Below are 27542 nucleotides of genomic sequence, written 5' to 3' on the forward strand. Positions count from 1 at the left end.
TTAAGGCATTTAAATTAGAAGTTAAGTGTAAAAATGTTCACTCTATCTTTCAGTGAAAAATCTACTTCCAAAAACGTTTCTGTTTCATTTTGTATTTAGTCTCTGTTCCTGCAGAAGCATTTTATGACAACCATGGTAACCTCTACAGCATGATGAAGGGGAAGATGAGTCCCAGTAACCTGCACATGTTCTCAGGCACTTTGTGTAAGGAGCTCCATGAGCACATGGCTCACCTGGGCACGGAGGGCACGGGCGACCTCAATGACCTGGTAAGGTAAGGGAGTTTTGCAGAACATCTCTAACTCAGGGGTGTCCTACATGGAAGGGAAATATTTCTGTAAAGCAGCTGGAGCTCAAAAGTCTTACAAAAGTTTTGTCAGGATGCTCATCAGAGCTTCATGGTTTCAAAGTGGCTCACAGAGTGGACAGGGTTTCATGTAAAGGTGTTTCTCCCAGTTAGGAGAAGCGTCTGAACTGCCTGTTTGGAAGAAAAAAGAAAACAGCATGTTCCAACAAACCCTGTTTCCCAAAAGATGGGATAAAAGCTTCACATTATTTCTAAAGAACTTAGAAAAAATGCTTAATCTTCTGCAGGATGAGAAATTTCCATGTTTGAGCCAAGCTTAGCTTGAAGCTTAACTATGACCTTCTGCAACTGACTTGGCTGCCAGACCTTCACGTTAAAAAAAATTGTTTCATGTGACAGCAACAAAGCTTTTAACTCTTTCTTCTTCCTGATTATCTGAGAGAACACCTGTATCTTGTCTGTCCATCTGTACTGCAAGTTGAATATTCATGGAAACATAGAATAGTTTGGGTTGGAAGGATCCTTAAAGATCCTCTTATTCCATCCCCTGCCATGGGCACCTTCCCCTGGAGCAGGTCACTCAGAGCCCCATCCAACCTGGCCTTGAAGACTCCCAGGGATGGGGACAGATACTGCCTTTGGTTTGGACCTCTTTCTAACACTCACATTCACATTGTCTTTTGCTGCCTTTACCTGCATTATACAGTAAGATGCAGCTGTTAGTGCAGTTAAATCACTTGGCACCTCTCACTCCAGTTACTGCAATTTGGATTAACTGGGAAAAATGTGGGGGAGAGGGGCTTTGAAATCTTGTAGGGGGTGATTGGTTCTGTTTTGCTAAACAAGGCAAAGCAAAAGTATTGGAATACAGCACTGAATAATTGTTATTTAGCTGTCTCCAAATGAAATCCATAGAGCCACCAGATGGCCCCCTCTTCCTTATTATCAGAAAAGTGAGCACTGTTCCCTGAAATACTCATTTAGCAGCATCTGGGACACAGCAAAGGCTGCACAAGAGTTTCCTGGAGTACAGGAGAAGGGTCTGAGGAAGGAGCTCAGAGTTTGCAGGATAACAGAGGAGAAAGCAAGAAAGAGTGAGATGAAAAGAAACCAGAAAAGCATTATCTGCCCAGGAAAGCTGCAGCCAGAGGAAGGATGTTTCAGGATGTTTGGTCCAGAGGGGTTTGTGCAATGCCCAGAAGGTTCATGTGGGTCAAACTGAAATGAGAGGGGTGGTTAATGGGGAGAAGGGGACCTCGGTGGCCAGAGCCTTTCTGCTCCTACTCGAGTGACCAAACCCTAGCAGGTGAAGTTCAGCCATGTGTAGAAGACCAGCCTGAGGTCTGTGAGTCTCCCGCCTCTGTTTAAAATCTGAAATAAGTGGGGGGCTGAGGTGTGAGCCTTGTGCCAGCCCTTCCATATTGGTGTGACCCTTGAGTCCCACAGCTTCCAGGGTGGGCAGTCCAGCATGCTAAAACTGCTGCAACAGCTTCCTGTGGCCCCTAAGTCTTGAACACCTTGTCCTTGCAGGCATGTCATGTATCCTGCAGTGGTGAACACGCTGTTTGGGAAGGGCATCTGCCCAACCAGTCCGAGTGAAATCAAGGAGTTTGAAGAGCATTTTCAGAAGTATGATGAGGACTTTGAATATGCTTCTCAGATGCCTGAGTGCTTCCTGAGGTAAAGGGGCAGAGATGATGAATGTGGTGTACCCACTACAGACATTTATTTGCTGCAGTGTCAGCCATGGGAGATATTTCCCCTGGAAGATGATGCCCAGTTTATACTGATGGTGTGCCCTCAAGTGAAGCACGTTTTTAGCTAAGTGCTTCAAAAAAGTTCTGACCTTGTCTTGTGCATTTTCTGGTATAAAGCAGAAATAACCTGGCTTAGGTGAGCTTGGACCTGACAGGGAGCGGCAGAATGGGGTAAAGAGCCTGAGCCTAAATGTGAGTCCCAAGCTCAGGGGGCCTCCAATGAGGTGTCTCTCTGCTCTTTTCCCAATACCAGTCCCAGGTTATATGTCTGCACTGTCCCAGAACTGACCTTGGGTGGAAACACCTAAACCCTGATGAGGGGCTTCCCAGACACTGTCAGTGCTCTCAGGGCCATCATTGCACCTTTAGCACCTCAGAATACCTTCAGAAAGAATTGAGGATGCTCTAAAAAAATGGCCTTGATTTTCTTCAAGAGTATCATTCTTTAAAAGATTGCCCTAAGCAGTCTGTCCAAATCACCAATAAAAACCTGTAATAAAAAGGTATGAAAATGTAGGAGTGTTGCAGTCCCAGGTCCTGGCTGCAAGAGGAGATCTGGCCAAGGTGAAGGCCCTGGACGTGCTGTTCCTCATGCCAGTCATCACTTGGCTGTTCATCAGCTGACTGCTGCCCAGGGGCTTTTGGAAAACAACCCAAGGAGGGCTTCTCATGGAAAAGGAAATGTTGGTTTGTGCTGCCTCAGTTCAGTGCTTCTTGTTTGTTGCTTTTCTTTACAGGAACTGGTCTAAATCCAAAAAATGGCTTCTAAAATTATTTGAGAAAGTAGTGTTGGATGCTGAGAGGACCAACCCTTCAGAGACCGCATCCAAGGTAAACATCCGAGGCTAGGAAATGAGATGACTTTGTTATATATTCTGACTGAAGCAATGGAGGGCAGGAATTACTTCAGTACTGGAAGAAATAAGTCAAATATGTCAGCTTTTATAGCTATACCCAAATGTTTCAGTATTGCTGTCACCTGCAGTAGGACAGACCCGTAACTTTGACTCCTGTTCCTCCATTTAGTTCCTTTCAAGCAATTCTGAGAATTAACATCTTTCCCTGGGGAATTTTAAGGCAAGGGGTCAGAGCTATGGCCCATCCCCAGCCTGCAGTACCACGCTGCAGTGAGCAGTTGAAAGAGGTGAGAGAAAGACCCTTCAGTTGTTCCATTGAGGGCACCGTGCTGTGAAACTTCAGAACCTTACATGTGCTATTTATAAACCCTGGTGTAGAGTGAGCAGATCCTTCAACAGCCAGACTGGTAGAAAATAGCAGATTACTGGCTTGGGAGCCAAGTACCCTAAATATTGATTGTGTCAAAGCTGAGATAAGTTGTTCCCCTGGTTATTCTCCTGAGCTCTGGCAGGAATTCTGTCGATAGGGCTGACAAATGTGACGGCAGACTGGCCTGGGAATTTTGATCTACCAAATGATTGTAGGACAGATCATTAAACAAAACAGGTTTTATTTAGACTTCAAAAGCTTTACATACTGCAATTTATTTAATAAAATAAACCAGATCAGCAGAAAGAAAGAGAAGGCTGGAGAGGAGCTGGTGGTAGGTAAAGAAGGTGCAGGAAGTGGGCAGCATAAACTTGATGTCTTAGGTTGGATGGGAATTTGGAAAAAATCAGCAATTTTCTTATTCAAGATTGGCCTTTTCCCCTCTGAAAAGTAGGCAGGAAGGTTTGCCTCAAGTGCATGGTTGCCCTGCATTTAAGGAAATACTGTAAACAAAAGCTGATCCTAGAACATTACACAGTTGCTATAGTTCCAAATATCAGCCCATTGAAGTCACTGCTTAGGTCACCAACAAGGTGCCTGAAACTAAGGAGTTTGCTGATGTGTCAGACCATCTCTTCATAAGAAGCACCTTCTGGGCATGATCAGAGAGAACATTTTCTTCATTTCCATTTGTTCAGCTGGCTCATTCCCATTTTGAGCTTCTTTAAAGCAGAGGTGTAGAGAAGGGATTAGAGATTTTTTTTCCTTTCTTTCACATACAAGCAACAATGGGGACTGAGGGAACCCACTCCTCTAAAACTTTAAGGAAATGGAAAGCAGTGAAAGTATTCAGGAGGAATTCATGTGGTGCACTGAGTTCTCCTTGCCCTCTGCCTCTGTGAGTTTCACTTTCTTTTAATAGCTGTCATCTCTACATTGTGCCTTCCAAAAAAGCCATAACTAACATTACTTCTCTTTGAGAAGCTAGTCCTTGAGCTCTAGTAGGCCCTGCCCCAAACTACATTTTAATATATTCTTGGAAATACAGATTATTTTCTTTTATTTTTAACAGACACTTCTACAACATCTCCTGGATAACTTGCAGGGAAAACATCTAGCTCCCAAGTATGGTCTCCTGATGCTCTGGGCTGCCCAAGCAAATGCTGTGCCTGTAAGTACATCAGCTGCAGAAACACCTTCTCTCTCTCCTGCTCCAAAGCCTGGATTTGGGGAGGAAAGGCTTTGAAGCAGAGGTCACACACACTCCATGGATTCCAAAGAAGGGATTATCACGCCCACATGCATCACTACAAATATACCCAGGCTGCAATGTCACAGAAGCAATGACAAGAAAAGCTCTTCTTGTATTTTTCCGAAATTATGTTGTCCCCTGTCATAACATTTCAGGAACATAAGCCTCACAGCTATTAAGATCACAGTCCTAAGCTGTGAAGAGCATTTAACTCTGTTTTGAAGCACTGTGGCTGTATTATAGAAAAGACTATTTCAGATACCCTGGTGTTACCAATTGTAAAGAATATCAAAAGCATAATATAGAGTAACTTCATCTGTGTGTAAACCCTCAAGTGATTTTTTCTCTTTCATTTTTGGGAAATCTGCTGTACAAATGCCAGTGGAAGAAAAGCAATAGTTTGATTCTAGAGCTGTTAAGTTTTGTCTGTGTTAGAAAAGGATTTGCTGGATTAATGATACTGATATAAGTATGCTAACAAGCCCAATATATCTAAGACAGCTTAGGCTGACCAAAGACATTTACAGGAATTTCTCAGATGAAAAATCCATAGCAGCAAAAACATCCTTTATTTACCATGACTACTAAGCTCTTTCCAGCACAGTTATGTCCATTACAGATGTGATTTAGAAAAACATGATAGTGAGTTATTTTTATATGTTCCCCTAACGGATATATCTATGTTTTTTGGAGATTGGATATTACTGCAGTTTAGCCTAAGGGAATTTCATCCATTTCAGTGAGGTTTCTGTGGATTCACGTGTTGGCATAAGTGGGAGGCATAGCCTGCTGTCTGTTATCAGGATAACTGACATTCCTTCCACAACACTTACTTCTGTAATATTCAGCTGTAAATAGACATACAGATATTTTTCTGTTCCTCAGAATAGTAACAACCACTGTTCTGGGGAATGAAATGACGAAAGAAAAGGCCTTTCACCTTCCAAGGGCATTTTTTACAAGCACTTTAAACCCTTTTATCTAAAACAATTCAGTTATCCCTTCTTAGCCCATGGAGAGATGCCACAGTGTCCAAATGCTGTACAGGAAGGCTAAGCTACCTCCTTTTCAGAAGGAGGGCTGCATCCATGTCAGTCTGTTTGGGAAATAACAGTCAGAGTTTCATCCCTCACCAGCACAGATGGCCCACGACCAGATCTGTGTGCAGGCTGCACCTCCCGCTAGCTCAGCAAGAGGAGAGAGACTCCTGGCACTGCTGCCAGTCCTTCTGGTTTCATCCTGCTTAAGAGGATTTTCTCCTTTCCTAAGTTTCTTGATTTTCAACTTCATTGCATAATCAGTTAGCAAATTATTTCTAAAGAGGATATACTACTCCTTGTTTTGCTGTTAATTAAAACTTTTCCTGCCCATTTTAGTGTGACTCACTATGACAATGCCCTGCAAATTATTTAACCTCGTTTCTGCAAATGCTAGTATGAATTTATTTTTCTTTCATTCCTGCAGCTAAAACTAATCATGCATGATGATTTAGTAGTTCATTTAACACCTAGTTATTTGAAAATAAAGGATTCTGTGTTTCAAAGCTCAAGGCCAAAGCTATATAATGTTCCCTAAAGATGAGTACACAGCAGATGACTAGACATAATCTCCCAGGAGCTGAGCCCTTAGGTATGGATTTACCCAGGAAGCACAGCTCCCCATGCATCTCAACCACAGCAGGCACACACAAAAAAAGTCCAAATGTTTTCACCTGCCTCTGTGATTTGCTGTTATTCTGTTCCAGTCCCTCAATTCAAGGATTTCCATCTCTGTTTAGGTTGCATTTTGGACCCTTGCTTTCATACTCTCCAATCCTGCCATTTACAAGAAAGTCATGGAAGACCTGGCTTCTGTTTTTGGCAAAGCAGGTAATAAATGTGATTTTGTCCTTCTGGAAGCTGGAAGTGATTTATCCTGTGTTGGCCCAGCACAGGGCACACTTGGTCAGTGGCTGGGAATAATGAGTGTTCCAATTAAGGGTGCTACTGATAGCATAGACAGCTCTCAGGTCTTTGCTCATATATGTTCAAGATGTATTTCTAAGCAAAAACATCTCTGATGTTAGCAGAAAGAAGTAGAAAAAGAACAGTATGTGTTTGTCTCTTCGTTCCTATCAGAAAAGAACACTGTGATTGTTTCTTCATTCCTATCACTTAAACTTAGATTTGTATTTCCCAGTCTTGTGCTTTTTCCAGGTACCTAATAGTTGAGGTCTTTCAGTTCAGGTGCTTTTCATGGTGTCCTGTTCACCAGAGTTACAGCTATTCATGGATAAAAAATAGACCAGGAACTGTTCTCTTTTCTGTCATCTGAGGCAAATTTTTCCAGCATGGCTCACCCCCCATGAGTAATTTCTTTCCCTCAAAAAGCAGTAACCTCTTTCCCTCAAAAAGCAGTCCCATGTCTTTGTTGACATGGGTCAAAACATTATCAAGAAACATGTCAGTAATTAACCAATAAAGAAAATTCCTGAAGCCTTTCCCCTGGCCTGGTTTCATTTTCTAATGTTAACAGAGCCCAAGAGCTCAGCCATGGCTTCTTGTCTTGGTGCCTACAGTCCCTGAGATTTCCATGCAGTATCCTATGAAAGTACAGAAAAACTCTGAAGACTTTTAACTTCCAACATGGCTTTGTTTGGCCCCTTCTCGAAGTCTTGAAGTATTTCACCCACAGTCCTAAAGCAAGACATGCCAGCCTGTATCAAAGCAAGTATGGAATGTAATGTTTATGTGAAGTATTCTTTCTCATGCCACAACAGGTAAAGATAAACTGGAAGTGTCTGAGGAGGACCTGAAGAAGATCCCTTTCATTAAATGGTGCACTTTGGAAGCCATAAGGCTGAGGTCTCCAGGTGCAATCACCAAGAAAGTCATAAACCCAATTAGAATTAAGGTGAGGTTTGGTTGTGGGTTTTTTTTTTCCCCAAAGGAAAAAAAATGTGATTTGTTTGGAAAGGGTCTTCCCAATAGATCTGGTAAAATTACAGTGATAGAGATATTCCCCAGCCTCACATATATATTCTTTTAAATAGATTTATTTATCATCATTAATTTATGAGTGTTTTGGATTGTCTGGCTCACAGTCTTGCCTTCAATTTTGAATTGATTTAAGATTGAATTGAATTGAACTACAGATACAATGGCATATAAAAGAGGAATCAGACACCACAAGAATAGTAGAAGGATCTACATTTTAGTTACTGATGAGACTCCTTTTTTGTCCTTTTCACTACCATTCAGAAGGAAGGTGTCAGCATTCAGGAATCTGGCAAAGAAATGTTTGGGAAAAAACCCACACTCTTAAGGAATCAGTGCTCATGACTATTTAAGATTACTGATCAAATTATCAGTATAATCTATCTACTGTCATAGAAGGCTTCCTTTGAGTTTCTTTGCATTGAAGGAAGTATTTAACAAAATATTTCGAAAAAAAGAAAACAGCTCACATAAATCAAGAAGCAGGAAAGACAGAAATAATGCTTCTGATCTTTTGATATCTAAAAAAACCCAAATTACAACACAAATAATCTTTCTAACTTCCCCATTGTTTAGGTTTTGTGGAAAAAATACCAGCAGCAAGAAGAAACTTCAGACATGTAATATGGCCACCATGGCTTTATCACTCTCACTTGTCTTTTCTTAGGATCTTCTACTGATGGTCGAGAACTACCAAGGAGGGACTGTTTGTGAGATTTTCAGTTCTTTTCTTAGAGATTTTTCTCTTTTCAGAATTTCACCATCCCTGCAGGTGACATGCTGATGTTGTCACCATATTGGTTGCACCGGAATCCGAAATATTTTCCTGACCCAGAAATGTTCAAACCTGTAAGTTGTCACTCTTAGTGTGGATATTTTGCTGCCTCTTCTTCCCTTCACTTATTTTACAATAAAGCATATGGACAAATGTGCTTAAATCTGGCTGGAGAATGGCCTCGAATACAGGGACATAAAGGAGGAGCCTGTAGGAAGAAAAAATTCTTTTAAATTCAGTGACATGTTGCAGGTAATATGGTAGTAGTACTTTAGTATCACTTTGATCCTGATCTTACCACTCTGTGTAACTCCCTGAAAGGAGATGGCAGCCAGGTGGGGATCAGTCTTTTCTCTCAAGTAAGAGCTGATAGGATGAGAGGAAGCAGCCTCAGATTGTGCCAGGGGAGATTTAGATTGGATATTAGGAAAAATTTCTTGACTGAAAGCACTGTCAGGCATTGGAACAGGCTGCCCAGGAAAATGGTCACCATCCCTGGAGGGGATGTGTAGGTGTGGCAGCTGGGGATGTGGTTTAGTGGTGGATTGGCAGTGCTGGGTTAATGTTGGACTCGATGATCTGAGACGTCTTTTCCAACCTAACCAATTCTGTGATTCCAAGTATTCTCCTCTCCCTGCCAGATGATTTCTCGTAGGTATTATCTCTGCTAATTCAGTAGTTAATCTAGTTTCTTGATTATTATTCCACTGCAGGTGGCTGTGTGGGCAGGCTTGTAACTGCTCTTTTTAGCACCATCCAATATAGAACAGTTTGTCTTTTTTATAGAAATACATCAAGAAGTAATTTAAACAAAACTTCCCTTCTAGCAAACTCTTCCTGATTTGAAATCCCTTTTAACAATTCCTGCTTCTTTGAAATCTGAAGCTGAAACTCTGATGCAGCAGCTTATTTTTTTTAGTAACTTTATTTCTAAAGAGCAAGTTAGCTTGTTTTTTAGAAACTCTCCCTTTTTTTCAAGAGGAATAGATGAGTGCCCCTTGGACATTGTCATTCCAAATATATGACCTTGCTTCATCACCACGGAGATTGTTTTTCTTCTTTATTGGATTTTGATGCTGACAGGTTTCTTCCTCAGAAATCTCTAATCAGCCTTAGCTGAAAAAATCCCCCTAAAATAAATAAATGCAAGATGATGTCTTCTCTGGGACAGCTTCATCAGAGGAGTTCACCACCAGAAGCTTGACAGGGTGTTACTTGGCAGAGTAGCACTGAGTTTGTGGAGGCTGGTACAGTTTGTCACCCAGCAGTCATGAGATGTGCTTCTCTCACTGTCACCCACCAGAACTTCAGTCAGTATTGCCTTTTTCCTTGTGTAGTCCCTTTCCTCTCAAAGCAATTTAGGATGGAGCAGGGATCCCTTTGGGTACAGACAAGCTGTTTTTTGTGGAGAGTCTTTCATCTTCTCACACACTGGCTTACACCAGTTAAAGCTCATAGACCTTGCATTTGCCTGTCTTAGAAATGTTTTTTCTGTGCAAGATGTGTGTGAACTATTTGTGTGTTGTGACACAATTTTGTGGCTGAGGCTTCCCTCAGTACTGGTTGAACATTTGCATTTGTAGATACATTTAAAAAGAGAAGGTTGCATTTTAATAGCTCAAGATGCAGGATTTAGGAAATGGGGAGGAATAGGAAAACTGCTTTAGGGGTAATTTTGAAAACTTCTCCAGCATTTTGAGGCACCTAAATATGTTTCAAATGGGACCCTCATTTCTTTCCCTGATCCAGTGTTGACTTTTGGATCCAGACTCTAATACTAACAGGTTGAGTGCAAAAAAATTGTATTAGTGCAACTTTGTATTGAGGATTAGCTGTCCAAGGTCATTTTTAGCCTGAAGAAATAAAGTTAAGCTTTATTTATATAAGGCTGATTTGGAAAAAAAAAAGTTTCTTCCCACAGGATCGTTGGAAAGAGGCAAATTTAGAGAAGAATGCTTTCTTGGACAGCTTTGTGGCATTCGGAGGAGGGAAGCATCAGTGTCCAGGAAGGTCAGTGAAACAGCTGGAGTTTATTTATTCCCAAACCCTGCAGAGAACAACTCTCTTGAACTGGGCTTCTCTTACTCTTGGAGATAACATGTTTGCTTTGCTCTTTGTCAGTCTCCTAATGTTCGGAACCATCTGCACCTTGTTTAAACTGATCTGAAAGTGGTTTCATTCCTGGAAAAGACAGGTGAAGTCACAATGAACAGGCAGAATCTGAGACCAGTGTATCAAGGGATATTGCCCCCCACCCAGGGAGGAAATTCAGCCTGGCTCTGCCCCTGCTGAGGTTTCTTTTCATCAAAGGAGAGTTGCTCCACTTCCATACACACCATTTTACAGACACAGTTATTTAGGTTGCCTTAAACCAGTTCTAAACAAACCTACAGAACATTTGTCAGGTCTGAGACTCTTTCCATTCTCTGTAATGCCATTAACATCTCTGCTGATCTTCAGGTATCTTAACTGGCTCCTCTCTGTTTGAATCTGGTCTTTGCATTAGGGCACACAGAATTGTAGAATGGCTTAAATTGCAGATCCTGTCTCACTTCACTCCTCCAGCAATGCCAGTCTTGGTACTTCCTGCATTCCTTCCGCTGTTTTCTCTGCTGTCCCTCTTCCTGGAAAAAGTCCCAGGGAGCCAGCTGCTCCTTGTTCCTGTGTTCAAACATCTCTGTGCTCAATCCTCTGCCTTCAAAACCTGAGCTCCTCCGAGACAAAAGTCTCCTTGGAACCCTTAAGACCAGTCATTTTCCCTCGAGTTCCATGTGGAGCAAGGAATCTGGAGGGTGTTGCAGAGGATCTGCATTCTGGAATCTGCACCCTATGGCAGGCTAGAGATAAGTGCCAGATAAATTTTGTGAAGGCACTAAAGACATGAACAAAATGAATAAAACTGCTTTCACCATTTAGGCTTGTCAGAGGGAAGTGCTCACTCACTGCTGTACCTCGGTGGCTTGTACCACATTCCTGAGCTAAATCTGAGCACAGCCTCATTCCCAGCAAGGGCAACAGCAAAATTCACAAGAGGCATCTGCAGGTACAGGGAAAGCTGCAAAATAATGTTTCTGAAAGCTGCTTGTTTTGTATCCTGACCTATATCTTTGTTCAGGCTGTTCTCTGGACTCTGATAACATCTTTCAAATAAGTTTTTGTTTAGAGAGGAAAGTATAACATTTCTACACAGACAACAGATGGAGAATCTTTTTCTTGCTGAGAAACAAAAAAGCCCTTTCAGACCCTTTGGCAGTCCACATGGTAACACATACCTTCAGGTTTTTCAGCAATAATTGTAAAAGAATAATGTAATGGTCTTGAAAAAAAAAAAAATTAAATCAAGGGTTGTATCAAAGATTCAGGTTGAAAATTACCTTCATACAACTGAATGAAACAATGCTATTTCAAGTTTAAGGTGCATTTTTATTTATTTCCATAATGAGGTTTATAAATGAAATGTATGTAACATTTAATTTCTCCGTTGCAAAAGTTCAGCATAAAATTAAAAGCTACTTTAATCAAACTGAAAGCTAGTAAATAACTTAGCTGTCCAATATCCTACCAAACTGATGTGGGAAGAGCTCCAAAAAGCCATTTCTGTGCCATATTTTTTACCTAAGAGAAAAATTTGATGTCAGTTTGACTACTTTGGTCAAACCAAAATGCAGATGATTACTGCTTGTGTGACTGTGCTTGTCTTGCATGGGTGTGTTGTCCCCTCAAGCACTGGGATCCAGAGCCACTCCAGAGCTCAGGGTGGCTCCATGTGCAGAGCCTGGTGGCTCTGCAGGAGTTACCTTGGATCTGTGAAGCTTTTTAGCTTCCCTTCACACCTGCCTGGCCAACTCCATGTGTGGTCATGTAGCCTCTTCCCCTGTGAATTCCCCCATAGCTCTTTTATCCAGGTTTCCCAGCATTTCTCTGTACAAGAGCAAGGTGGTATTACTATTTTAACTGGGTATTTAAGACTTGTGTCGAAACTCTGCAAGTGAGTAATCCCATGACCTGGCATAGGTGCACACTGGTGAATGCAGAAAGCTCTTGTACACACAAGCGTTAAAAACCAGTAGCCTGGAGGATTTCACCTGCAGTTATGCAAAATCATCTCTGGCCTAAGAAATACCTTTGGGAGAGTGTTACAGAAAAAAGAAACCATACCCTTGGGTCTCCTACTGCATCCTAATGCTGACGCATTAAATAATAACTCCCACTGTCACTGCTCTCTGATGTCACCAGGCTCCCAGCTGTATTATATAACTTTATATAGCACAATTAGTCATATGGCCTTTTCTGTTTGACTGCCTTCTCACTCCTAGGAAGTTATTTCAAGTCAGCAAGTGTTAGGAGAACATAAATGTTTATACAGTGGAAAAATCCATAATGATAAGGAACTGGTTTAAAATAGGTGTCAGAAGGATACTGTCAGTCCAGTGTTTCACCAGAGAAAGAAGAGGCAGCTGCCACATTCATGTTCTTTGATGAGCAACAAACCCAAACTACAGCAGTTTTCCTATGGAAGATAAACTTTCAGGCAGAACTAAAGCACAGAGTGTAAAATGTGTCAAAGACACCCTGTTTCTTACCTGATAATAACACACATGTGATGGTCAGTCTGGAGGGCCAATGCTTTCCTCCCTTTTCGTGCAGGTGGTTTGCAATCATGGAAATCCAGCTGTTGGTTGTGCTGTTCCTGTACAAGTATGAATTTGTGCTGTTGGATGCAGTGCCAAAGGAGGTAAGAGATCCATGCATTTGTGAGGCATTCTCCATCTTTATACCCTTCATTCATCAAGCTCAGCTGAACAACCATGCTCAACTGTGCTTAGATAAATTTTGAGAGGAGTATTATAAAACATGTATCTTTGTTTTAACTCAGAAAATCCAGAGTAATTCCCGCAATTCCAATACAGCACTGCCGATACAACAAAGTGCTTACAAGAATGTTTTGTCTCATTGTTGCCTAAACATTAGCAGAGATTTGATACTTGTTGCTCACAAAACCAGTAAATATGGAACGAGATCACTAATACTTTAAAGATATGGAATCAGATGTAACACTTGTAGTGCTCTTCCACTCCATATTCAGGGTTGGAAGGTAAATGATTAGAGTAAGACTGAATGAGCGATTGAGACACAGAAAGGTTTTACACTTAAGGTAGAATGGCATACTCACCACTTCATTATTTGAATATTTTGAAAGAAGTATTCAAAACTGTGAGTTTCTTAAGAGCTCATGTGTCACCCTGACAGAGTGACTGGAATAGTAATTAACCATGTAGGCCCTACTCGATGGCTTTGGCGAAGCCAAGAAATAATTACTGTTATTTGGTCTTGGCTCTCTAAGACTGAAGATGCAAGAATGCTTATATCTTAACATTAAAGCACAATGGTAATTCCATTAACTAAACTAACTGATGTGTTTTTTCTGAATTTCTTTTCTTCAGAGCCCTTTACACTTGGTGGGGACACAGCAACCCATGGCACCATTACAGGTCCAGTATAAATGCCGGGAATGAAAGTTGTGCAGCACTGACCTTTCTTTGCCAGCCCATGCTGGATGGATGGACCACTGAGCTGCTTCCTAATCCCACATCTTCAGACAGCTTCTCTGCCTGCAGAGTTCTTGATTTCGGCTTTCAGTGCTGTACATTGTGCTGTGCCAAACCATTGCAGTCATACTTGTGCTCTCCCCTGGCTGCCCACCTCCCAGTGCTTCAGTCCAAGCTCTCCTGCTGCATTCATAATTTGTGGGCCAGTTACTCACTGACGTTGCAAATCTGATATACTAAACTCACCAACCAAACATTCAGGGCAAAAAGCTGCAGTGTCTGGAAATCCTGTGTGGAAGCTGTGCCAGAACCAGCAGAGAAGCAGCTCCCTTGGGCTAGGTCACTGCTTCCTGCAGGGCGCTTCAAACCAAGGCCAAATTGGTGCCTCATGCTAAGAAATCACAATGGTAACAACAAACAGCTCCCTGGTGCTGGTGAGCACAAAATCCAGGACAGTCTGAGCAGACACTCTGGATCAGCTCCACATCCTGATAAATTGTGGGGACTTGTGTGTCACTGCCTGTGTGGGCAGGTGAAGGTCTGGCCTGCTCTGCCTACAACCAGTGCCGACATCTTGCGAATAAAATACATTTGTAATGAAAAAACTGCATCTGGGATCTGTTCCACTGGAGCACCTGAAATTTCTGCTGAGCTTTATTTTGCTCCACAGGATTCAGAATCGGTCCTTGCATGAATTTGCAATGAAGGTTTGACCGTGTTTAGCTCCCAATAAAAAGTGATTGCAAGGAAAGCTGTTCCTGCTCATGAGACTGATTGTCTATTATCTAGAACACTTTTACTTTCCCTTCCATGAGTTATAGAACAAATTGCACAAATCTAAGAATTTTTAATCTTGTAAAGAATACCTAGTAAAAGTTGTTTGAAGATGCTGTCAAATAAGTTCAGATACCAACACTTTAACTGCTGTCAAATTCAATATACAGTAATAGCTGGCATGCATTTTTAGTCTTGCAAGTAATTATTCATCGTTTTAAAAGTATTTGCAAAAAAATCCCCTCATACAAATAGACTTTGAACAGCAGAACAAACTATGGGAATAACATGCATAGGAAAATAATACATTGTATAATTCATTACATGGTTGGCTTACCTTCATGATGGATAGAACAACTTCAGTGATTTATATGACTGGAAAATGATTCATCCAACTTTTATTTTAGCCCATAATGGTTAACTGTGTATGAGTTGCAATCTTAATTGCTGTTCCACTGTCTCTTCCATAACTGAAAGCCATTCCCTTGGATTTCATGCACGGTATTACCTGGAAGTGTATATTTTATTTCTAAAATTTGGAAATTACCATAATATTTGTAAGGCCAGGCTGGATGGGCCTCTGAGCAACCTGATCTAGAGGAAGGTGTTCCTGCCCATGGCAAGGAATTGGAACTGGGTGATCTTTAAGGTCCCTTCCAACCCAAACCATTCTATGATTCTGTGATCATTTTTATAAATATTTTGCACTCATAGACCTCCACCCTGATCTGCCAGAGCAGGGGGCAGGATGAGGCCACTGGTGCTGTTTATCTGAATGCTGAGTGTTTCTGTCTGAGCTGGCCGCTGGAACCATTAGTCGATACACACATTTTACACATCTGTGGATGTGTCTGCTGGATCCAGGGGTGTGGAGCTGCAGCAGCCTCATCTCTGTGGGGCTACAGGATTTAGCAACTCCCCATCAGTCGCGAATCAGCCATGAAAATATTAGTCCTGAAAGGCAGGACATGTTTTTATTGGAAGTGCAGGCTTTTGGCAGGAAAGAAATACCTGTTCATGGCAGAAGTGAAGAAAAGTGGGCCTGACTGTGGGGTCCCATCACTGGCCTGTTGTGGATGACAGCTCCAGGCACTCGCTGTACTTTCCAAGGTGGAAAAAAACAAGGGAGGTGGATTAGTAAAGCAATGTGATGGTCAAGTGATAGAGCTAAAAGGGGTCTTCTGCCTGGAAATAATCCAGAAGCTTCTGGGGGAGGGAAAGACTTTCCCATGGGACAGGGTTAAACGGGCATTAAAAGGTCATTGAGATACCCTGCGCAGGAGTGGATTAAGAGTATCTAAATTATTCCTCTTCAAGTGCTTGTCCAATCAGCTTTTAAATACAGCAGTGCCAAATTTCCATGGGGGATCTGTCCTTTTACCTGACTCTCCCTGCTGTTAGAAAGCTGTCCTACATATCAGGGCATAGCAGGAATCAGAGTAAGGTTTTATCCATGCCATTACCACCAGACTGTAAGAAGCCAAAGATTTTTAAGCCCACAGAGAAATAAAATGCATTTCAAGCTACTTTTTTTATTTCTACCTTCTATATGAAGTCTGGGTGTTAAAGGGAAAGTAGTAGAGCATCCCTCAATAAAAATCTTAGAAAATGTAACTGTTCCTCCTCCAGATGTGGCAAAGGCCAGATCTACCTGATAAATTCCAGTGTCAAAGTTGTTGAAACAATGGTAAGAGTTGTCTTAATGAGACAGGAAATCTAGTGTTACAAGGAATGAGAAATAAAACTCTGTTACATGAATATTCCTTTAATAATTGTATTTCAGGGAAGCGTTTCACAGAAAAAAAAATAAGGAAACTAACACATTCCAGACAATTTTTTATATACTTTTGAAGAGAGTATAAACATTTCCCCTGAAATAATGAATTTCCTGTGGAAATATAAAACTTCTGAAAACATTTCCCGTTAAAATTGTTGACCTCCTGTAAGTGAATCTTGTCCAGTCAGCACAGTGAAAAGATCACCCACAGTATCAGCAGCCACCTCCCAGAATAATCACAACTTCTTTCATGTCTTCCCTCTAATAAGCCTCCCCAAAGGCCCCTCTCAAGCCAAGTATGTCAAGTGGTCTTTCTTTTTTCTGTGCCACTGATTGTCACAGAACCCAGAACTTTCAGCTTAGCACATACACCTCCTCAAAATAGCTGTCTGGGGACTAAAAGATAGTGCTGTGGCCATTGAGAGGTGGGCTAAAAATAATGACTTTCCCTCAAAAAGAAATTAATTTTAAGGCCCTTGCTCTGTGCTGGGCTTAGGCACTTTGCCAAGCAAAACTCAACTTAAGCATGTGTTTTGCCTTAAACAAACACTTAAAATGGATCTGGGGAATAAGAATGGATTTTGATTTAAGCACAGGCTTAAGTGCTTTGCTGAACCAGGGTCCAAAAGCCTCAGTCCCTAACCTGTTGTTTAGAGTTAGTCTTGGCATCAGGATTGCAATTTTAAGGGCATACAAAGGTTAGTGGAAATACTGAGATGGCTTTCCTCATTTTAGGTGAACCTGGCACACCTGAAAGGATTTTAGGAAGCATTTATAGCCCAAACCAGTAGGCTCTGTTGCCAACAAGCATCTTTCCCAGTTATTTGGTACATTCTAAATGTGTGGCTCATCACACTGCAAAAAATACTCCCTGTCCACCATGTGGTAGAAGGGGAATTGGACACAGGAAAGGCAGTCAGAAGGTAGCAAGCACTTAATTGCAACAGCCAAGGAGAGGCTTTCATCATGTGGCCATTCTGGATGACATTGGACATGCGACTGATTGGCACAGCATTATTTGGGTTTTTCACTTTGATCATAAAATTACCAGGAAAGGCTTAATGGAGTTATAAATATCTTGTTTCCATGAGAGTCCTGGGAAGATAATTATAGCACTGAAGTCTTTACAAAGATAGAGCATTTATGAAATGATATTATCTGAGGCCTCCAATGGATAATGCAGGGAATTCTGCACTCTATTCCCAGCTCCCCAATTGACTCACAGTGCTCTTTGGGTGAATCACTTCATCCCTGTTTTCCTCACTCTGGGGTAATAATGACAATTACCTACTGCTGCAAAGTCTGTATGGCTTAAAAGCTGTTGCTCCCACTCATCAGAGCACTCCTGCCTGGTTATTGATAGCAATGGCTGTCTGGAAGGCTTTGGATGAGCTACATGTCTTCCTGATGTGTGCTACTGGTAAATTACACTACTTGTAGAGTTACAATCAAAACACTCAGGAGAAATATTTTAAATCTCTTAATTCACAGTTTTTAAGAGGATGATAAAACAGCTGTAACCCACAGTCTTCAGAAATACTTTGTTTTTAATGCAAAGCTTGGCATTTAAAGATTATGGACAAGTTCCTTGTTGAGTGAAAAGACAACTTCCTTTCATAAAACCAACCCCTATGGAGGAGCATTGTCCAGAAGGCTGAGTAGCAGCTGCCTGTGAGTAGGAACTACATCTGTACTCTAACATTCCTAGCTGCACTCTTCCTGCTCTAAAGACACCATACATCATCTTTCCAACTTTGAAAAAGGCAAGTGAGGAAAGAGTGATGGCAAATGATTGTCACATGGGATACTTTGCTTGAAGGCCCTAACATGGATTTTGGTTACAAAAACAAGCAGTGCTGGAGAGGAGATTCTACATCTCCCATCAATAGCACTGTAACAGCCCTGGCTGGGATTGCAAACAGCTCCTGATAAATCTGAGAGAGATCAGAGCTCTCCAATAGTGGATGGGCCTTTGGAGCTTGCTGTGCCTTTTTGCAGTGGACTGAAAGGAAAATGAGCAGCTTCCTACCTGGAATGAGGTAGAACTGCAGATGAGGAAATGGAATTGTTTTACCAAGCACTGAAATGACATTTCTATATGAATAGTCCTGACAACAAGATTGCCCATTTTTCCAAAACAGAAGCTGTTGCTCTGGAGCATGTGCATTCCTGGGGTGAAGGGAAGAGGAAAAGGCAACCTCATTATTTTTCAGGAATCTGCAAAACATAAACCAGGAGAGTCTGAAGATCTAAATTATCTATATGGGCATTCTGTTTCCATAAAGCAACTTCTAGGTAGTCCACAAAGGCAGAAAACATCTTTTTTTGAGTGCATTTCTCAGATCATGTAATCACAGCTGGGCAGAGAAATCTAAACCTAAGAAGGATCATGTTATTTACAAAGCATAATTATGGAATGGAAAGACTTGGCATTCCCTTTTTCCTCTGTCCTTGCTCAGAGGCAATTACCAGTGAGTTCTGTGAAGATCTGACCCAAAGAAGATCCAAGAGAGGCTCTGTGGATGTGATCCCTCAGCACTGCATGTCCAAACTATTCTTGCTGTGGGGTCTTGCACTGGTAAAGCAGGATCCAAGCTAAAGATGGGGCTCTGTCACACCTTCCCCTCAAAGGTCTCAATTGTAGCCAGACTTGACTCATTTGAATTAAACACACTGGGTTCGTAGTGTTGGTCTTTGTAACTGCTGACACAGAGGCACAGGTAGTTTCAAGGCACTGGCCTTTTATCTGACCTCTATTCTGAAGACCATCAATGCTCAGAAAAGCATTTCCTGTTTGCTTGACACCAGAAGAAAATCAAGTGATTTCCAGTATCAGGCCATGGGCCCCTGAATGGGATTCCCAGATTAAAATGGATAAGCAGCTTGAGATACTCAAAGAGTTCTGCTCTTTAAGAAATTCACGAGAGCTGAAGATACTGCCTTTGATGCTCTTTTGCCCAAATCTTAATATTACAATTTACTATTTTAAGCTTGTTTATAGAGCTGGAATAATATGCAGATAAAAAGGGGATAATTACTAGGGCGTTTTCAGGCATTAAAGCTGAGGTTTGGAGTTCCTTTTTCTGAGAAAATAAACCAAGGAATGTTTTACTATCTGAAATCCTGGCAACTGGTCTTTGCTTACCATGAAGTAAAATCAAGCACCACTTTGTTAAAAGCCAGTTTCAGCACAATGATCTAGTTGTTCCTTAAAATAATAAAGAGGCCTGAATCAGCAGGAGATGGTTTTATTCTGTCTTTTGGGTATAAATCAATATATCCAGCTAAATTTTTCCAGCAGACTCTGGCCTTGCAGCCTGGTTCAGAGGTTTTGGGCACATGCACAGTTTGTACATTCAGTCATATGGGTCTGTAGGAAATGAGTTCTCTACACATCCAGAAGCCAGGACAAATCCAGGTGATTTGTTGCCATCACATCTGCCCTGAGCTGCCACACCATGGTAAGGAACATTTATCCCTCCACACAGAGACTTTTCAGCATTGGCATCTTTGTACAGGGGTCAAAGGGGGAAGCTGGGCAAAGGAGCTGGAAGCTGGGGCTGTCGTGCCTGCTGGGCTCTCAGCTCTCACAGCCTGGGAAGGTGCCATGCCACTGGATGTCACAGCCTGGGAAGGTGCCATGCCACTGGATGTCACAGCCTGGGAAGGTGCCATGCCACTGGATGTCACAGCTTGGGAAGGTGCCATGCCACTGGATGTCACAGCCTGGGAAGGTGCCATGCCACTGGATGTCACAGCTTGGGAAGGTGCCATGGCCCTGGGTGTCACAGCCTGGGAAGGTGTCATGGCCCTGGGTGTCACAGCTGGGGAAGGTGCCATGCCACTGGATGTCACAGCTTGGGAAGGTGCCATGCCACTGGATGTCACAGCCTGGGAAGGTGCCATGCCACTGGATGTCTTGGTGGAACAGGACATTCATGGCACAGCAGGCTGCTCCCCAAGGTGGCCCTGGAGCAGGCAAAGGGCACAATCAGACTACAGGCCCTGTTTCATCTTTCCTTTTTATCTTCCATTTACTGTTTCCATCCTCCCTAGGAACTTCAATAGTGCTCTTTTTCCCCCTTCCCAGCTCAGCTGTAAACTCAGCTTACATTTTCCTTCAGGTTTTTTAAGACATCCAGGCTGCCAAGTGCCTGAAAAGCTTCAAGTTGCAGTGCAACACTGCAAGGGTAAGCCTGGCAGATCAGTGCCTTAGTAGGAGATAACTCCTGAATGGACTGGCTATCCCTTCTGGAGCTGTGTCACACTGCTAGGAGAGCAGGAGCAGGGGGCAGAGTCTTCCCTCTGGCTGATGTGGAAGGAGGACACTCCTTAGAGGTTGCTCTGCCGCAGTGACTCAGTGCTGTGGAAGCTGTGACTGCCCAAAAATATCTGTGTCACCAAGACTGTTTCCATTTTGCCATCCCCAGTGCTCCCCTTGCACAAGGGCTGGCAGGACAGGGGCACTGGCATCATCACTGTCAGTCACTGATGTGATCTCTAGAAAACCAGTGCTAAAATATATAATACAATGATATAAATACAAGCACACACAAAGAAAAAGTTTGTAACCAAATTATGTCTTAGTAGAAGTATTGAAAAATTAAGTTTTCACTTCTAGGCACAATTCAGGCTCAAAAATAGAGTCTCAATTGTTACTTACCTGCTTATTTTCCATTAAATGGATGTGTATGTGGTGTCATGCTGACTAATAACACAGCCTTCTGCTTCCCATGATACTTCAATTATGCCTTCAGTAGTCACTTAAAAGTGCCAGAATAATGAATGAAAATTTCAGAGAAGAAAGAAAAACACGAGAAGCCTGAAGATTATGGATCACACTTAAGGAAACTGAAACATTCAGAATTTTTTTAATGATCTCTCAATATAAACAAAGCTCCTTAAAATGACATTTTGGAAAGCCTTCCTGTGTCAATCTCCATAATTAAGGATAAAGATTAATAAAAGGGAAATAAATCTCATACAGTGGACTTCTCCATCAAACCTGTCTAGCACTGCTTCAGAAACAGGGCTCCTAAATTCTACTTCTCAACAATTAATAAACATTAATTACTACAATATTTGCTTTAGAGGAGTAAATTGTGTCTTGCAGTGAATTACACTCTGTGGCCTTCTAATTAGCACATATAAAAATAAAACTTCTAGTAGCTTTTTTGGTTTTTTTCTTAGTTGTTTACATTCTGAAACAAATTAAATAATACATTCATAAACTCAGTCTGTACTTAGATACCTAAATGAGCATCTTGATTTTTAAGAGCACCTACAACTCTGAGAGTCACACAGTGCTCCTGAAAACCAGGCCATTTATTTAGGTGTCTATATTTAGGTACATGAGTTGGAAGCGTTTGGCTTGAGGTCACATAGCTATGGCTCATTGCATTTTTTTATTTCCATTTGGGTCACAATGGGCAAGTCTCTTCTAATAATTCTTATCACAGATGTAAGAAATAGCAGGAGAGGTAGTAAGAATTACTTACTAAAAACCATCATGATGTTTAGCACTTCCTGAAAATACATGGAGTTTCATTCATGGAGAATTAAAATCTAAAAAAGATAGAAATCAGTGCATCAGCAAGGTAAGACAGTGTGTTTAGAGACTAAACTTATCTTGTGGTTAAACTGTGCTCATTTCCTGGACTGAATTTTCTGACATCTTTGTCATTGCCTCTGTAACCTTGTGACCATTTTGACAAGCCAGATGTTTCAGCTTCCTGTAGTTTGACTGGGTAAATCCTAGAAACCAAGTGTTTCTGCTTGTTAACACATGGCAGCAAACCACAGTTTATTCTTGAGGAATTTGGGCTGACATCATCAGTCATGCTCTTGAATTGTGGCTACACCTCCAAGATTGCTTTTGAATGTGCACAGTAGCTTGTACAGGCCTTGACCTTATGAACCAATTATGCAATAAACAGTCCAGGACTCTGCTGAGAGCACTTGGAAAAGGACATAAGAAGTTTTAAAAGAAATTTTAGAGAAACAAGGAACAAAATGAAAACCTTCTATTTCAGCATCCTCATTCAAATGTGACAATTTGCATCTGGCCATAATATTTCAGATGTGAGAGCTGCACTTGTACTGTAAGGATGTTGTTTATTACAGTACAAAAGGTTTGTTTTTCTTTCTTGAAATGGAGGTTGTTTTAAAAGTCAATGAAACCTGTTTTTCCCCTTGATCTATCACGCATCTAGGCTGAAAAAACATCTCTTGGTTAAAAATATTCCTTCAACAGAAATGGGGACGTGCCATTTTTGTTGTCTTTAAAGCAGAGGGTTAGCTATAAGATAGTAAAGTTCTGTTTTGTGGGACTTTATGTTAGGTAGGGAATTTTTGCAATGTGAAATCAAAAAGCCCTTCATTTTTTTCTAACAGCTCTCACTCTCTGAAGTAGATGTTAAATGGAAAGATTCTTTATTCCTGTTCTGGTTGCCTTAAAAGACACAAGCTCCTTGTCTGACCTCTGTCTGCTCCTGAAGATGCTCAGAAACAACAGGGATATGCCTGAGAGGAGATTTAGGGAGCAACAGAGCCAAAATGCAGGGGGTGTCCCACTGCAAATGTGGGAGCTGAGGGGTTCCAGAGCAGTCCACAGGTTCTTATGGAATCACAGGCTGGTTTGGGTTGGAAGGGACCTTAAGGATCATCCCATTCCATCTCCTGCCATGGGCAGGGACACCTTCCACTAGACAACATTGTTCCAAACCCCATCCAACCCAAACCTGAGCACTTCCAGGGATGGGGCATCCACAGCTTCTCTGGGCAACCTGTGCCAGGGCCTCACCACCCTCATAGGGAAGAATTTCTTCCCAATACTTAATTTAACCCTGCCTTCCTTCAGCTTAAGGTCCTTTTCCATGTTCTAGCACTCCATGCCCCTAATAAAAGCCCCTCTCCAGCTCTTTTGTAGCCCCTTTAGCTGCTGGAAGCCCTCTCTAGGGCTCCACACTTGCCTGACCCCCACGTACCAGATTTGGAGAGAACAGACATCCCAGCTGGAGCACATGCTTCCCTGCATATCCAAGCCCCCAAAGGCAACAGCTCTGCTCCATGATCAACCTGCTCCTGGAGTAATGTGCACAAGGGCACTACAGGCACTGAAACTTTACAGCAGGTAGAGGATAGCCTGCTTTCCAGCAGGAATTTTTCATTTGTGCAATTATTATTCCTGTACCCAGAATGGTGTAAAATGCTCTGTAGATAAAAAGCAAGAAGAGGCAGTGTTTGCTTTGCACATTTTTGCTTTTCTCTGTAATATTTTGCAGCTAAGCTGCTCTCCAGTTGCTGAGCACACACAGACACTGGAGAGGTGTCGAGGCAATGTTGTCTCACTGCCCTGAGTGACTGGGTGATAAACCAGCAGATGAAGTTCAGCAGTGATAAGTGCAAAGCAATGCACAAGGAAAAATAACCCCAACCACACACACACAGACACTGGTTCCAGCACTGCAGGACATCTGGAGACTGAAGTGGAGAGCCCTCTGAAAATGTCAGTGTGGGGCTTTTCCCTTGGTCAAAAAGGGAAACTAAATGTTAAAAATCAGTAGTTTCCCCCTTAGATGATGAGGAGATCCCCAGAGTCATAGGACTCTTTAGCCCAGATGCTCAGAGTTATTCAAAGTCCCTTGGCCAGACAGCTCTTGTCTATTCCAGACCCAGGAAAATTCAACAGTCATTTTAGCAGAATCAGAGTTTCAAAGCAGTGTTTTCTTGTAAAATTAGATAGGCTAGAGAGGATGGTGATAAAGTCTCCCAGTGAAAACAGAGAAAACTACATAAAATTTAAAAAGGAGAGCTGAAGAAAAATCCAGTTAAAGTCTAGAAAGTAATCACAGAATACTTTGGAAGGAGCCTATAAGATCATCTTGTTCCAACCCCTGCCATGGGCAGGGACACCTTCCACTAGACCAGGTTGCTCCAGTCTGGCTTTGAACACTTCCAGGGATGGAGAATCTACAGCTTCTCTGAGCAACCTGTGCCAAGGCTTCTACAGCTTCACGGGGAAGAATTTCTTCCTAATATCTAATCTAAACCTGCCCTCTTCCTTCATCTCAAGTCAATCCACCTTGTCCTCAGATGATGGTGAGAAAGTATAAACAATAAATTTACTGCCTCTATAACAAAGGAACTCATGAACAGGGGTAAGACTTGAAATTGTTTTTACACAGTGAGGAACTATCCTGTCACAGCACATTGTGGAAAGCAAAACCACAAATGGGTTCAAAAAGAGTCAAAAACTCCTGGAGAACAGGACCACTGGTAGCTACTAAGTGGAGTAACTTAGATTCAACCATGAATTCCAGAAATCCCTACCTCCCTAGTTGCTGGAATATTATAAGGTAAATAGGAGAACATAGAGCCTATTTTTACACTGATTTACTAAGCAGCCAGTCTTGGCTGCTGGAGACAAAAGACAAAGCTAGATGGATCTAACTGTGTTTTTTATGTTCTAAAAAAGAAACAGAAACAATCAAGATTATAATGCTGACAGAGTCAACATTAATTTTACTTGCTTTATCCATTCTAATCTCCAGACTCAGCCATTTGCAAGAAATCATAATCCATATCTGGCCAAAGAATTTGGGATTATCCCAGTAAGCAGAAATGTAAAAGATGAAGCATTGACTTCTTGAGCATCTACAGATTTTCAGGCATTACTTACTTGTTTCTTCTAAAAAAGGGGAATTTGTCACCAGAACATCTGCAAAGGCTGCAGGACTTAGCCAGGGTTTGTATTTTGATGATCAGAAATCAAGGTAACATTGTCAGGGGGCAAAATCTTTTGGTTACAGTGCTTCAGTTGTGTTAAAACTCTCAGTGTCTGCTTCAGCACACTTGAGAGGCCACTTTTGCTTACAGATTAAATCTGGAGATGGGAAGCAGGTGCAGACTGAAGATAATGAGCAGCTCAGGATTTGGAGGAGACGGGCTAAGCCTGTGCTCTGGGATATCAGTAACAAACTCCCACTCAGTTCTGTGGGATGAGCTCACAGCACTGCTTGTGGATCCTGCAAGTAGCAGCTGTTTTATCACCTCCTTTGGTATCCTTTCCAGAATTACAGCTTCCTCCAGGTTTTGGCACTCTGCAACTACTTGGGCTGTGGGAAGATGGCCACAGCCTTTAAGAGGCACAGGGTGCATGGCCTGAACAGCTCTGGGGTGAAGGGTGGGACTCCACAAAGAACCTTCTCTCAATTGCTCTTATCCTATTATTTTTGCAACACCATTTTTACATGTCTAAATAATATATTGTTGTGTGACCTTTCCTAATAGAAATCGTTAATGCTTATAACAGGGGATATTAAAATCCTACAATTGCTGCCATTCTGACAATTATCTGCTTTGAAGAACATTTCACTGCAATCAGTGGAATTTAGGGATTTTTCCCCTTCATCTTAGCAATAGTGCCTGGATGCATATAAACCCAAAGTGCTGACCTTGGCTTTCCTGATTTTTCCTGAGCATAGGTTGGTTAACTTGCTTTCAAAACTGCAGAGATTCCTATTTTACAAGGAAAACATATGCCAGGGCAGCTTCATCACAATGGAAACATCCTTCCCAATATGAAAATTAATAAAAATTGAGACACAAGATACAGTTAAGAGGATGGAGATAAGAAGACACAAGGAAATTGTATAACATAAAACGCAGGACAGAAAAAGCCCAGTGGATGCTCTTCCTACTCAGAATATTAAAATAACACATCATGCAAAGGGAACACACATAAATGGAGACAAAGGAAAATATCCTACCAGGTTTAATTCCCAAAACAAAAACCAACAAGCAGATAATTTGATTTAAAACCTGATTAGTTTATATATAGTGACATCTGTGGTTCCATAGCTTGCTTACTGTTCTGCATAATGCCTAAAGCAGTAAGATCATGGTCAGGGATCAATATTTTAGACACAAGGACAAATCAATGAAAATAATAATTACTATTATAAGTTACCTATTACACATTTAAAAATAAAAGTAGAACTGAAGCAGAAACCCTGAAAGGTATCAAGGCATAAGTCAATCCTTAGTTAAGGGACCTGGAAGAAACTCCTCTGTTGCAAATACAGCAATCTCCAATGCATTGCTCTTTGCTGCCTGCAGAGATGAGGTGGGATACACTATTGATTTCATTCTTCACACTATTTATTTTCTGCTATTATTGGAAAGTGCTGCTATAAATGGCACACATCTTTTTATATATCTTTTAACTAATGGAGAATTATTCCTTACATAGATTTTTATAGGGTATTTAATAATTACAAGGGAGTCTTCTAGTTCTTCATTACATTCTATAGATTTTCAAAGCCATCTTTACAAAAACCTATTTACGTTTCTGTAGCACCCTATTGATTAAATCCCTTTGTATTACATTCCAAAGAAAAGAGACCACAGAAAATCAGTGTTAGTCTCAGATGTGCAGCTGGAAGAGAGAAAATAGCCCTTCTTTTAATAAAACATGCCTTGGGGGCATCTGAGGGCTTTCTCTTCTTTTTAAAATCATGACCAGCATCAGCCTTTTTCTATTGTAAACGTGACTTTCCTTTAGAGCCCTACAAATGCTTCTTCTGGTCTGGCATCATCTCTAGTGGGGAGATACCCCTGATTCACCTGTTAGCCTGAAGATCTGCCTCCATCCCAGAGGGAGCTCACTCCAAAGGACAATTTGAGGGGAACATAGTCTTGGGAGCTTCATCCTTCAGAGTAATTAAGACCCCTGCAACATCACCACAGGAGGGCCTGAGGAGCTGTCACTAAAACCATGGCGAGGTGCCCTGGCACTGTGAAGATGTCCATCCCACCCCACCTGTCCCCTACCTTATCCTATCACCCTTTCTCACTCCTGTTCTATCCCATCCCACCTCTCTCCTACCCCATCTTTCCTCACTTCCATTCCATTTCATTCCTTTCCACTCCTTCCCATTCCATCCCACACCACCTCTTCCCTACCTTAACTTACTCCACCCATCGCACCCCTCTTCACTCCCATTCCAACCCATCCTGTATATCCCGAGCGAATCCCCTCTTACCCCACCTCTCTCCTACCCTAAGCCATCCCATCCCACCCCACCTGACTTCACCCAATCCCACCTCACCCTCAGGGTATGGGCACGGACACCTTGAGGGAGAGCAG

General features: G+C 41.8%; 1 protein-coding gene and 1 long non-coding RNA gene across 7 annotated transcripts in view; one reads left to right on the plus strand and one right to left on the minus strand.

The window, feature by feature from the left end:
• CYP39A1 (cytochrome P450 family 39 subfamily A member 1) overlaps positions 1-14593 on the plus strand; it is a 26665-nt gene extending 12072 nt beyond the window's left edge. For 5 of the 6 annotated variants that reach the window (XM_071447045.1, XM_071447014.1, XM_071447030.1 and 2 more), the window contains 10 exons: positions 100-274; positions 1838-1987; positions 2802-2895; positions 4364-4462; positions 6321-6411; positions 7302-7435; positions 8272-8367; positions 10215-10303; positions 12941-13028; positions 13738-14593. In XM_071447045.1, coding sequence (XP_071303146.1) covers positions 150-274; positions 1838-1987; positions 2802-2895; positions 4364-4462; positions 6321-6411; positions 7302-7435; positions 8272-8367; positions 10215-10303; positions 12941-13028; positions 13738-13809 — 1038 coding nt within the window. In that variant the 5' untranslated portion in view covers positions 100-149 and the 3' untranslated portion in view covers positions 13810-14593. The remainder of the gene's footprint in view (positions 1-99; positions 275-1837; positions 1988-2801; positions 2896-4363; positions 4463-6320; positions 6412-7301; positions 7436-8271; positions 8368-10214; positions 10304-12940; positions 13029-13737) is intronic. The other variant, XM_071447024.1, reaches the window with a different exon arrangement.
• Positions 14594-21065: 6472 nt separating this feature from the next.
• Positions 21066-27101, minus strand: LOC139593432 (uncharacterized). Its single transcript, XR_011680305.1, has 3 exons — positions 27020-27101; positions 21892-21958; positions 21066-21156 (listed from the first exon to the last, which is right to left on the minus strand). It is a non-coding gene; the product is annotated as an uncharacterized lncRNA (long non-coding RNA).
• Between the last annotated feature and the right edge of the window lie 441 nt (positions 27102-27542).

This window comes from Agelaius tricolor, unplaced genomic scaffold, assembly GCF_023055355.1.
Source record: "Agelaius tricolor isolate 1412-34295 unplaced genomic scaffold, bAgeTri1.0.p SCAF_1, whole genome shotgun sequence".
NCBI lineage: Eukaryota > Metazoa > Chordata > Aves > Passeriformes > Icteridae > Agelaius > Agelaius tricolor.